The sequence below is a fragment of the Myotis nattereri genome (genome assembly GCF_964212035.1).
Source record: "Myotis nattereri genome assembly, chromosome: X".
Taxonomy (NCBI): Eukaryota; Metazoa; Chordata; class Mammalia; order Chiroptera; family Vespertilionidae; genus Myotis; species Myotis nattereri.
The window spans coordinates 102,732,146-102,746,186 of NC_138078.1; the positions used below are offsets into that span (position 1 = coordinate 102,732,146).

Sequence of the window (14,041 nt, forward strand, 5' to 3'; positions counted from 1 at the left end):
TGCTTTCCCTTTCGCCTCCCTGCATTGTGCCTACATATGCAAATTAGCCACCATCTTGTTGGCAGTTAACTGCCAATCTTAGTTGGCAGTTAACTGCCAATCTTAGTTGGCAGTTAATTTGCATATAGCCCTGATTAGCCAATGAAAAAGGTATCGCCGTACGCCAATTACCATTTTTCTCTTTTGTTAGTGTAGATATATAGATTGCCATTTGTGATTAGGAAGTTCTTCCATACATATAACTCAAATATTTCCTGCAACATGAATCCATTCCTCTTCCGTCTGATCTTAATGGAAATGGATCACAGATGTTCACTATCACCAATAATATTTATGAAATATGTGTGCACATATGTGTGCCTGTACAGGCATACCTTGGAGATATTGTAGGTTTGGTTTCAGACCACTGCAATAAAGTGAATATTTCAATAAAGCAATCATAATCTTTTTGCTGGTGGAGGGTCCTGTCTCCAATTTCTAAAAGAGTGCAACATCTGTGAAGCACAATAAAACGAGGTAGGCCTGTAGACACACACACACACACACACACACACACACACACACAACCAAAAATTAAGCTTCTTTTCTATAGGTTAAATGACTCCTCAGTGGTAAACCAAGTCAGAAAAATAGCACCTATGAAGGAATATAAGACTTGGGTCTTTTTATTCTGTCCCTTTAATGCTACAGCAAAACCTTGAGCACGAGATGAACCCATAGGGGTGATTTAGCATCTTAATATTAACTAAATATCCAAATTCGGTGATATTTAACTAAATAGGACCTCTGATAGCTAGAACTTCTTTGCTGGATATTTACTTTGGCATCACAAAACAAGACGGCCCAGACTGATCACATATCCTATACCTTTGCCATTTCTAGTTTAGAGTACTAAATATTGCTGATCCAAATGGTATGTGATGGTGAAAAAATATTCAGCTATGGACTCTACTTAAGAGCATCTCACAGTGAAGTACAGTTATTCATATATCTTTGATAAAAAACATAGCCACTCTGTCTGAGAAGGTTGTTCTAGTCAGCGGAATGCTCAGTTTTGGGAGGAAGATGATTGCAGTGAAGAGAGATAAGGTCCTGTTTCCTAGAGAACTGGATCAGCTCAATCTCCTCTGGAGGTTAGTAGGGTGACAGGTAGTAACTAAATTGTACTCAGACTTCCTGAGCTCTCCTTACTAAGATAAGAAAACAGATTCAGATATTTAAAAATATTTTTATCAGGTAACCAAAAAACCTTATTAAGTAGAACATCTTTTAGATTTCTGAAATTCAATGGACTGAGAGTCCAAACTGAGTTGTCTTGGAAAGAAATAATTCAATCTAACAACTAGGAAAGCTAATGTAAAATAAGTGAAGCATACAGATTGCCAATGTGACCCCTCCCCCGAAACCATCCTAGTAAAGGTAACCACCCTTGCAAAACAAAGCTACTCACGGCAATAAGCTGGTAGGAGTTGTTCATCATGGCTATCAGCATGTTCAGTAGCACTACCAGGGAGATGACATTGTATGTCCCAAACATGGTAGCTCCCACAAACTCTGTGAACTCATGTCTGGCTTTCACATTGGTGACATAGAGATTTAAAAGTCCGAATACAGACCAGAAAAGTGACTGAAGGGTTTCAAAGAGCCTAAAGAGAGAAAAGAACAGGTTAGTTAATTCTTTAGGAAGAGCAAGATGAGAGAAAATGTGGGATGATCTGCTAATAAGGGGGCTGCCATATTTGCATCCAAACAGGTAGACTGATGATCTCACATATTTTGGTCTCTTCCCCAACTCAAACCAGCTAGATCAGTTTGTTTGTTTGTTCTCACTTCTACTTCTTTTCTTTTTTAAAAATATATTTTATTGATTTTTTACAGAGAGGAAGGGAGAGAGATAGAGAGTTAGAAACATCGATGAGAGAGAACCATCGATCAGCCGCCTCCTGCACATCTCCCACTGGGGATGTGCCCGCAACCCAGGTACATGCCCTTGACCGGAATCGAACCTGGGACCCTTCAGTCTGCAGGCCGACGCTCTATCCACTGAGCCAAACCGGTTTTGGCGTCACTTCTACTTCTTATGCTTTGTCTTTCCACCTATAATACCATCTCCCTCTTCTTAGTCTACATAGAACCTATAGTACTGCAAGACTTATTTCAAGGGCTGAAGACTTCCTCCACCAAACTTTCTCATCTTCAGACCATATGACTTACCATCAGTTTAATTACATAGAGGGAGAAATACAGTGGCAGTTGCATTATGGTGCTTGGATTATATTGTTGTGGATTAAAATGTCAGCTCTGACATTTGCTAGCTGAGTGAACATGAGCACTTATCATTTGTAATACTTCTATTGTGGTTCCCACAGCTCCCAGGATGGTGCTCAGCTCAGTTGAGAAGCTTACAGATTTTTGAATTAATACTTTATATGGGTTATTTTTAATGGTATATCCTATATAATAAAGAAGTAATATACAAATTGACCATCATGCCCTCACAAGATGGCGGTGCCCACAGTGGGGGTGGGCCTGGCCACTCCGCGGGCCTGCCACCAGAGTTCCCTCTGCCCTGCTGGGGGCTTTGGGTCCTCCTGCACCCCCCACTGACTGACAGCTCGCCCAGGCTCCTCCAACCAGCTGCCCATCCCTCTCTTCCTCCCTCTCCCAAAGCTGAAGCCTGACTGTGGTGTCCAACAAATTGGAAGTTATAACTCATGTCGTTGAGAGTATCCTCCATTCTTCAGCCAGGGCTGCCTGCTCCACATGCCTGCCACCAGAGTCCCCTCAGCCCCGAGTCCCCTTACCCCTGCCAGGGGCCTTGGGTCCTCCTGCACCCCCCACTGACTGAGGCTCAGGCAGGGCCGGCCTAGGTGCAGGCAAGCCTCGGATGGTGGCTGCCCAGCTGCCCAGGGCTGGCCTGAGCTCAGGTAACCAGGGCCCACCGAGGCTTGCGCTACTGGCAGTGGCAGCAGCAGAGGTGTGATGGGGTTGTTGCCTTTCCCTGATTGCTGGGTCGCCTCCTGCCCCTGAGGGATCCCGGACTGTGAGAGGGGGCAGGCCGGGCAGAGGGACCCCCCCCCCATCCCCCGCGCTCCAGTGCTTGAATTTTCATGCACTGGGCCTCTAGTTAACTAATAATTATTGAGTACTATAAAAGCACACTAAGCATTTTTACACACATTATCATTATGATCCTTATAAAAACTTTGTTACTGCTGAGGAAACAGAGGTTCAGAGATTGAGTGACTTGCTCATGGTCACCCAGCTATAAGTGTTTATTAACTATTTGATTTTGGAAAAGTTACATAGCCACTTTAAGCTTCAAGTTTCCTGATCTCTAAAATAGTTATTGATAGGATAAATACCAATTGTTAACATTTGTTGTGCTCTTACTATACGGCAGGCACTGTAGGGTTTTCACTGTATTATAATATTTGATTCTCAGAATAACCCTATGAAGTAGATACTATTTTTTTTTTCAAATGAGAAGCTGAGGTACAAAGTGGTCACACAGGCAGGAAGAGGTAGGATTTGCACCCAGTTCTTCTGACTCTGGAGCCCACACACTTAACCACCTTACTCTATCATATAAGATACTGCACTCAACACAGTGTCTGGGGTATGGTTAGCATAAAAAAGGCAGTTATTCTAATTGTTTGCTATGAACTTCTTGAGGCTAAGGATGCCATCTTATTCATTGTGCTCATTGCTTGGCACATAGCAGTTTGCTGAATAAATGTTTGTTGAATAACTATAAAAGATGACAGGAGATGAAAATAACTAAAGAAAGTACAAACAAATGGCACTACCCTGTGATGATCATATTTAGAAGGCTATGAACTGAAATTAGGGGAGAAAACTGAAGACAATCAATAAGGACCTTTAGTATCTGGAAGGGAAAAAAAGAAAAGCCTTTGAGGGGACTAAGTTTTTATCCACATACATAATATGGGAAAATATGGACTGAATGTTAGGTAGAGAAATCAACATTGATTAGAAATAGCCATAAATGAATGGTGATAGTCTACAAGGAGGTTGTAAATAACCTGCTAAGTCACAGCTCTGTGCTATTTAGCTATAAATGCATTTAAAAATATATATATTTTATTGATTTCAGAGAGGGAGGGAGAGAGAGATAGAAACATTAATGGTGAAAGAGAGTCATTGATCAGCTGTCTCTTGATGCCCCCTACTGGGGATCGAGCCTGCAACCTGGGCATGTGCCCTTGACTGGAATCGAATCTGGGATCCTTCAATCTGCAGGCCGACACTCTATCCACTGAGCCAAACCAGCTAGGGCTGCATTTGTTATTATTGTAGTTTTACACAACAAATTTTACAGGGTTTACAAAACCAGTCTTATACCTGCATACGGGAATAAAGCAGAGTGGAGCATGTATGCCTAAATTGAAATCCTGACTCTGCCACTGATCATCTATGTGACTGGGAGCAGCCTGCTTAACTTCTTTGTGCCCTAATTTCTCCATTTGTAAAATAGTTAATGATAATAGCTACCTGATAGCATGGTTGTAAAGATTATATGAGTTAATTCATGTAAAGCTCATTTTGTTATAGTGCCTGGACCTCACACTCAGTAAATATTATTTTTATGAGTATTACTAATCATCAACCCAAATACAGCTTTGTTGTTGTTTTGCTTTTATTGTCCTTATAGATTGTCATTCATTTGCATATCTAGTTACATAATTGAAATCATAGTGTATATAAATTTTGTGGTTTTAAAAATTGTAGATTTTATATATATATATATATTTTATATATATATATATTCTTCAAAGGTAACATTTCAATAGCTGCCCAATATTCTATCTAGCAAATACCAAGCTGGTCTGAGAGTGTTATCAATGTTTTTGATGAGTATAGATGCTAAGCTTCTTAGATTTTCAGATTATACAAGACTGGGGATGTTAGCTAATAGATTGAGTGACAGGATAAAGTTTCAAAAACATTTTAACAGCCTGAAACAATGTGCTAGAACTAATGAGATGACATTTAATAGGGATCAATGTAGAGCTTTGCTCTCAGGCCAAGTGCCCAAGTACAAAATGAGGGAGATTGGAGAAAGGCCAAGGGTTTTTGCTGATAGCAAGTTCGAAGTTGATCAGCAAAACGAAAGAGCTGGCCAGTTACTTCAACCATATGGGGGGAGGGTAAAACAGAAGTAGATCTTCTAGAATTAAAGATAGGATTGCTATTGGACTTCATTCTTTTCACTCAGTTACTTAACGGGAATGTTGAACACCTTTATGTCTTAGTTTCCTCTATGATATGTACAAAGCTTACTAAGCTGGGGATCTCAGTATGGTGAGAGACAATAAATTACTAAAATACAGCAGATTATTTATTATAATAGAGATGTAGTTAGAAGGCCATGGAAAAGACAGAAGGAGACTGTTACTGAGGGCAAAGTCAGAGTAAGAAAAGACTTAAAGAGCAGGTGATGCTTTGGCAGAGAATTATAGGATGGTTACAAGTTTTCCAGGCTGAGGATGGGCATTTTAGGCAGAAGGAATGGTATGTTATGTGTGAAGACTATAGGGCTGAGATGCTCCCCTGTAGTTGGAAAAGAGCAAGAAAAATGTTGACTATGAAGGATAGGAGTAAGAGGGTGGAGAGGTGGAGTCCAGATAACTAAATCCTGTGTGCTATGGTAAAGAGGTGGATTTTACACTGGAGAATACTCAGCTACCTGATGAGCATTAAGCCAGGGGGATGACAGGATAACCCTGGTATTTAGAAAGAAACCTGCATGTGGCAGGTGGAAAGTTATTTGGAGAAGAGATAAGACTTAAGGCTGGCACATGGAACATTTTCTAGGATAAACTCACATGTTAGGACACAAGACAAGTCTTAATAAATTTAAGAAGATGGAAATCATATCAAGCATATTCTCTGACCATAATGGCATGAAACTAGAAATCAATCACAAGAAAACAAAACAAAACGAAAAACACATAAAGACATATAAGCGTAACCAATGGACACAGACACCAGGGGGGTGAGGGCATGAGTGGGGGATGGGGGGCAATGGGGGAATAAGAACACATATGTAATACCTTAATCAATAAAAAAAAGAAAAACACAAAGATATGGAGGCTAAGTAACATTACTAAACACTGAATGACTTTAAAACGAGATCAAGGAAGAAATCAAAATATAACTTGAAACAAATGAAAATGAAGATACAACAACCCCAAATCAATGGGGCACAACAAAAATAGTCCTACAAATGAAATTCATAGGACTACAGGCCTAAAATCAGAAATAAGAAGAATCTAAAATAAATAATCTAAGTTTACACTTAAAAGTACTATGAAATTAACAGCAACAAAAAAGGCCATAATGTCTAGATTCTAGAAGAAATAAAAATCAGAGCAGAAATAAACAAAATAGAGTCTAAAAAATATGAAAGGTAAGTGAAACCAAGTGCTGGTTCTTTGAAAAGATAAACAAGATTAACAAACCTTTAACAGACTCATCAAGAAAAAAAAGAGAGAGGAACCAAATAAATAAAATTGGAAATTAAAGAGGAGAAGTAACAACTGACTCCACAGAAATAAAAAGGATTGTAAGAAAGAATTATAAATAATTATATGCCAACAAATTGGACAATCTGGACAAAATAGATAAATTCCTAGAATAAAACAATCTTCTAAAACCGAATCAGGAAGAATCAGATAATCTGAATAGACAGACTACAACTAATGAAATTAAAGCAGTAATAAAACAAGAACTTTCAACAAACAAAAGTTCTGGATTGGACAGCTTCACAGGTGAATTGTACCAAACATTCAAAGAAGAACTAATACCGATCCTTCTCAAATTACTCCCAAAATTCAAGAGGAGGCAAGACTCCCAAGCTCCCTTCATGAGGCCAGTAGTATCCTAAATGTAAAACCAGATAAAGACACTACAAAGAAAGAAAATTATAGGCCAATATCTCTGATGAACATAATGCTGAAACCCTCAACAAAATATTAGCGAACTGGATCCAGCAATACATTAAAAAGATCATACATCATGATCAACTTGGATTTATTCCTGGGATGCAAGGTTGGTACAATATCCACAAATCAATAAACATGATACACCATGTAAACAAAATGAAAGATAAAAACCACATGCTCCACAAATGAGTGAGATCATGTGGTATTTATCTTTCTCTGACTGGCTTATTTCACTTAGCATAATGCTCACTCATTTGTGGATTATAGAGAACAACATAGACTGATGAAAAGGGACAGACCCAAAGACTGAGAAACAGCGATCAGGCTATCAATCCCCAGAAGGAAAGTAGGGGAGGGCGGGGGTAAGGGGAAGAGATCAACAGAAGGACTTGTATACATGTATATAAGCCAAACCAATGGACATGGACAACAGGGGGATGGGAGCATGAGTTTGTGTGTGGGGGGGAGGTTGGGGGTTAATGGGGGGGATGAGGACACATTTGTAATACCTTAACTAGTAATAAAAATAAATAAATAAATAAAAAAACAAAACAAAACAAAAACCACATGCTCATACCAATATATTCAGAAATAGCATTTAATAAAATCCATCACCCAATTATGATAAACACTCTCAGAAAAGTGGGAATAGAGGCAACATGCCTCAACATAATAAAGGCTATATATGACAAACTCACAGCCAGCATCATACTCAATGGGCAAAATCTAAAAGCGTTTTTCTTATGATTGGTAACAAGTAAGGGATGCATGCTTTCACCACCCTTACTCAACATAGTCCTATCTACAGTGATCAGACAAGAAGAAAAAATAAAAGGCATGCAAATTGAAAAGGAAAAGGTAAAACTGTCATTATTTTCATATGACATGATACTGTATATTGAGAACCCTAAAGGTTCCACCAAAATTACTAGACCTGATAAATGAATTCAGTAAAGTGGCAGGATACAAAATCAATATCTAGAAATCAGTTGTATTTTGTACACCAACTAGAGGCCTGGTGCATGAAATTCATACATGGGCAGAGGTATCCCTCAGCCTGGCCTGCACCCTATCCAATCTGGGACCCCTTGGGAGATGTTCAACTGCCGGACATCCTTCTCACAATCTGGGACTGCTGGCTCCCAATTGCTTGCCTGCCTGCCAATTGCCCCTAACTGCTTCTGCCTGCCAGCCTGATCACCCCCTAACCACTCCCCTGCCAGCCTGATTGAAGCCTAACTACTCCCTTGCAGGCCCGGTTGCCCCCAACTGCCCTCCCCTGCTAGCCCGGTCTCTTCCAACTGCCCTCCCCTGCAGGCCTGGTCCCCCCCCAGCTGCCCTTCCCTGCTGGCCATCTTGTGGTTGTGGGCACCTCCATCTTTGAGGGCGTGACAGTCAATTAGCATATTCTCTCCTTATTGCCTGTGGGTGCCGCCACCTTTGAAGGTGGGGCAGTCAATTAGCATATTCCCTCCTTATTGGCTGTGGGCACCGCCATCTTTGTGATGGTGTGAGGGTCAATTAGCATATTCCATCTTTATTAGATAGGATAATGAACTATTATAAAAAAAAAACTAAGAAAACAATTCCATTTACAATTGCATCAAAATAAATAAATTACCTAGGAATAATTTTAACTAAGGAGGTAAAAGATCGATACTCAGAAAATTATAAAACACTGAAGAAAGAAATTAAAGAAGATACAAACAAATGAAAGTATATTCCATGTCCATAGATAGGAAGAATTCACATAATTAAAATGTCCATATTTCCCAAAGAAGTCTATAGATTCCACACAATTCTTATCAAGATACTAATGGCGTATTTCACAGAACTAGAACAAATATTCCAAAAATTTATATGAAATCACAAAAGTCCCTGAATAGGCATAGTAATCTTTACAAATAATAACAAGGTTGGAGGACTCACATTGCCTAATATTAAGCTGTACTACACGGCCATAGAAATCTAAACAGCATAGTACTGTCATAAAAAAAGACATTAAGATCAGTGGAACAGAATAGAGAGCCCAGAAATAAACCCACACCTTTATGGTCAATTAATAGTTTACAAAGGATGCAAAACATACAATAGGGTAAAGATAGCCTATTCAATAAATGATGTTGGGAAAACTGGTCAGATACAGCAAAAAAATGAAACTAGACTATCTTCTTACATGATACACAAGAATAAACTAAAAATGGATTAAAGACTTACATATAAGACTTGAAATCATAAAAATCCTAGACGAAAACTCTGACATTTCTCTTAGCCCAAGGATATACATAAAAAACCAAGAGAAACAAAAGAAAAAAATAAACAATGGGACTATATAAAAAGTTTTGCACAGCAAAGGAAACCATCAACAAAATGAAAAGACAATCCATTAAATAGGATAACATATTTACCAATGATACATCTTATAAGGGGTTATGTCCACTTCTCCCAAGAGGACATACCAATGGCCAATAGACATATGCAAAGATGTTCAACGTCACTAATTTACAGAGAGCTGCAAATTAAAACCATAATGAGATATTAACTAGCACCTGTCAGAATGGCTATCATTAATAAATCAACAAACAACAAGTGTTGGCCAGGATGTGGAGAAAAGGGAACCCTCGTGCACTGTTGGTTGGAATGTAGATTGGTGCAGCCACTAAGGAAAACAGTATAGAGGTTCCTCAAAAAATTAAAAATGTCCACTGCCTTATGACCTAGTGATTCCACTTCTGGGAATTTTTCCAAAGAAACCCAAAACACTAGAACTGATAAATTTGGAAGAATATATGCAACCCTATGTTCATTGCAGCATTATTTACAATAGCCAAGATTTGGATGCAGCCTAAGTGCCCATCAGTAGATGAGTGGATAATAAAGCTGTGGTACAGTAATGCAATGAAATATTACTCGGCTGTAAAAAAAGAAGGAAATCCTTACCCTTTGTAACAGCATGGATGGACATGGAGAGTTTTATGCTAAATGAAATAAGCCAGTCACAAGTACCATATGATTTCACTTATATGTAGAATCTAATGAACAAAATAGAAACAGATTCATAGGTACAGAGAACAGATGGAGAGGGGTTGGAGGGCTGGGTGAAAAGGTGAAGTGATTAACACCCTCCCCCCAAAAAAGAAATTCTAGACACAGATTACAGTATTGTGATTGCCAGATGGATAGGGTCATGAGGCAAGGTAAAAGAGGGTAAAGGAAGGAATAAATGGTCATGGAAGGAGACTTGACTTTGAGTGATGAACACACAATATAATATACAGATGATGTATTATAGAATTGTACACTTGAAACCTATATAATTGCATTAACCAATGTCACCTCAATAAATTCAATAATTTTTTTTAAAGGAAAGACTTAAATCTGGGAGACAAGTTAAGCATGCAGCAGTTCTTGGAAGACATAATTTAGACCTGAATAAAGACACCAAGACAGTGGTGTGTGTGTGTGTGTGTGTGTGTGTGTGTGTGTGTGTGTGTGTGTGTGTGTGTAGAGGATGAAGTCAAGAAATATTTAGGAAATAGAACTAAGAGGGCTGAGTGAAAGACTAGATGTGTTGCATGAGAGAGAGGGTGAGAGTCCCAGATGATGCCTAGGATCTGGTTGGTGTTACTTAATAAGGTGATGAATTAAAGTGAAAATAGGTTTGGGATGGGGATATGGAGATAAGGCATTTAGCTGTGGATATTTTGTGTTTGAGAGGCCTGTGACACAGCCAGGTGTATTCAAGAGGCATTTGGAGATAAGGGCTTGGGTCTCAGAAAGAGACACAAGACCAGAAAGTTAGCTTCTTACCACCTCCACCCTTTTTCTCTCACAAGTCCTGTGCAATCATAATGGTGATGCCTTCCCAGTTGCTTCTCTTGACAGTAGATGAAGGCCAAGCACTCCCAGTATGGAATTCTGAACTAAAACCACCAATAGTACTGTCATGTGGTTGTAAGCAAGGACAATAAAGTCCCCTTGAATTATGTGCCAAAGGGAAAAAATAAGATTTTTCCTTCTTTTAAGCCAAAGAATAGCAATGGCATCTGTAGAATCAGAAGAAAAAGGATGACAGTAAGCGTGCTGTACTTTGTTCTAGGCATACAAACAAGTTCACTTTCCCCTTCTCTAAAAGCTGAGTCTTTCTGATGCCCTGAGTAGCATGTATTTTAGTAGGTTTATACAGAAAATGCCCGAGTTGAGTAATTTAAAAGAAAACATAAATCAGAGTCAGACCTGTATGGAAGGAAAAAAAATCAACACCTAGAGAAAAGTTGAGCTAATATTACTGTTGATTTGACCCCAGCAGGATGATGCTTCTTCATAACTGACCCCCCAAGATATAATTTTTTGTGTGACAGTGCCCATTCTTGTCAATTATCCCTGCTGGGAAAGTGATGGGAGCAAAATGTCAGTTGGCAACAGGGGTGTTAATAATCACTACAGACTTGCAAGAAGGTGTTTCATAAACTTCCTAAGCATAGTTTATATGAAAGGGTAATTGGCAGGGACCTGGCATCCTGGAAAACACCTTGCATTCAGGTGTTCAATTCTGTTGAATGCTTTGATGGGAACAAATATAGTCTCCTAGTGCTTAAGCCACTACAAAATTGCTCTTTATATTAAAAACAGGTTGATGTGAAATCTGTCTCTAGAGTTATGCAGGAAAGGAAGCAGTTCCTTGTCTGGAGGCACTAGCAAGGTGACCAGTTACCATTAAACACCCAAGGTTGGCTTAATAAAAATAGCACTATTTCTTTGTCAACTTATTTTGGCCTCTCTTTCCTTTCACAGGAGTCTGGTTTCTCTATCCAAAATTTTACCCTGAGAGGCAATAATTATGGCCTCGTGGAGGGGGTGGGCACTGCAAAATGGGCAATAGAATAAGCCACCATTTTTCAAACTCTGTTCACTGGAACATCATCCTGGCCAATACATTAGGAGAAACCTCTCACTACATTGTACATTCACAATGGAAAGTCTGAGAGGTCCTGCAATGAAGACATCTTTTAAAATTTGTCTTAGCATTTTCAAAACACATTTGATCTTAGATCCTGTTTTTAGGTCTATTAACATTTCCCTGATCTGTGGTTATTTGTAACCCATTTTAGGAAATGCTGCTAGAGGCAAATAATAGGAATAAGCTAGGTAGCACTGTTTTTTCTCTTCTCAGTTTGTGCAGCTTGGGGTCAAGCAGGAACACTTTTTTCTTGACCTTTGCTAAGCTTTCTAGAATATCTGAGTTCACTAAAGTGCCTCAGTTTATAGAGTTAAAGGGAAAAATTATATCTTAATTTAATGACTATGAATATCTCACAAGCTTGGGGTCATTGTTGTGATATTGATGAGTGGCACTTCCCAAAACTTGGGGTGGAGATGGGCAATGTATAGGCCAGTGAGACCAGGGTAATCCCATCACCACTCCTGGAACCTAACACATTTCCTGAAGTGTGCTTATTTGCTTTCTATTGTCTATTTCTCTGATAGTGATTTGCCAGAAAAGAAAAGCCACACTTAAGGCTTGAAGGTCCTAAAGAAGCAGGTATTGAATTTGCAAAGAAAAGTTACAGGAGTTCCATGTGTCCGGAGGTAGTAGACTCATGGACAAAGAGTCTTGAGCTGTCTCCTGTGTCCCCAGTAGGAATGGTAAACATTTCCAATCAGTGCTTGGTACCCTTTCGCCCACCTGAAACCTTAAATTAATCCTAGAAGGTAAGCTGATTTTAATCTCTTTCAGCCTGTCCTCTCTTGCTAGCTTACTTCTGTGAAAGGTGGTGCAGTTGTCACTGGGAGATGCTCACAAGCTTTTGCCATAACCCCATTCTACACTCCACGTAAGATTATGACACAGAGCATTTGTCCCTACCATCATTCCAGCTTCTATTCTACACCATGTGTGCTCAAGCAACCTTATTGATTCCCATTTAGTATGTCCAATTAATATGACTTCTGTTTTACAATTCTAGGTAGGGAAAACATTCCTCAATCAGATATCATGCCCATCCCAATAATACAATCATGTAAAAGAGATGCAACCACTTCACATAAAGCCCATTCAAACATGCCAATTCTACAAATGTTGACATTAATCCCATCAACCCTTGTGTTTCTAACTGCAGCCTCTAGTAGGTCTTCATCAACAGGTTTTGATTTTATAATACTGGGTAGGGGAAGTGTTCCACTGTCAGATATATATCTATTTCCTTAAAACATTCAGGAAGAGGAGACACACCTTCTTTACATAAAGCCTGCTCAAACATTCCAACTTTCATAATTCTATCAACCCTTACATTTTTATATTCTCTCAATTGGTGAAGCCTGAGTCAGGGCTTCACGAATGGGTTTTGGTACCACAGTTTGTGGGACTCCTGTGTTAAATGAGTCCCGGAAACTTCTCTTTTCCACCCTCTGACCATGTTACCTACTCTTGTGGTTTTGGGTCCCCAGCCAGGGGTTGATCCAAGAGACCCTTGCCCTTGTGTCAATCTAACTTGATTAATCTCCCAAACCACTGCCAGAAGAGATTGATGATCAGGTTTCTCATTGTGATTTTTGCCTTCTGGCTTTTTCAATTTCTCCAAACGGGTAGAGTGGACTTGTTTTGGACCCTTTAATGTTGGGGAACCAGCACAGGTCCTTTAGTCTCACCCAATCTTTGATAGTACTATACTAAATTTTTTGTTTTAATCTTATCAATGTCCATTTTATTTATCTCATTTTAAAATAACCATCTTAAGATTTACATCCTGCTGGGATGAGTCTTGTGACTCTCCACTTTGTTTCCACTTTGTTTCTGCTCCTATCAATATTTGCTTTATTTATCTTCTTTTTTTTTTAGTTAGAGAGAGAGAGAGAGAGAGAGAGAGAGAGAGAGAGAGAGAGAGAGATTGGTTGCCTCCAGCACTCACCCTGACTAGGAATGGAACCTGTACACCTTTGGTGTATAGGACAATGCTCCAACTGAACCACACCACCAACTGGGGCCATCTTATTTTTTAATAACTACTGAAAAATTTCCACCTTTTTGGTCTCTTCCTATTCTCCTGTTACTTAGCCTAATGTTTTTTACTAGC

At 39.2% G+C, this 14,041-nt stretch overlaps 1 protein-coding gene across 1 annotated transcript in view; it reads right to left on the minus strand.

Annotated features, from left to right (window-relative positions):
- TRPC5 (transient receptor potential cation channel subfamily C member 5) overlaps positions 1-14,041 on the minus strand; it is a gene marked incomplete at its 5' end in the record, with an annotated part of 332,647 nt that overhangs the window by 53,655 nt on the left and 264,951 nt on the right. The window contains one exon of the mRNA XM_081115376.1: positions 1,451-1,646. Within this exon, the coding sequence (XP_080971502.1) occupies positions 1,451-1,646 (196 nt within the window). The remainder of the gene's footprint in view (positions 1-1,450; positions 1,647-14,041) is intronic.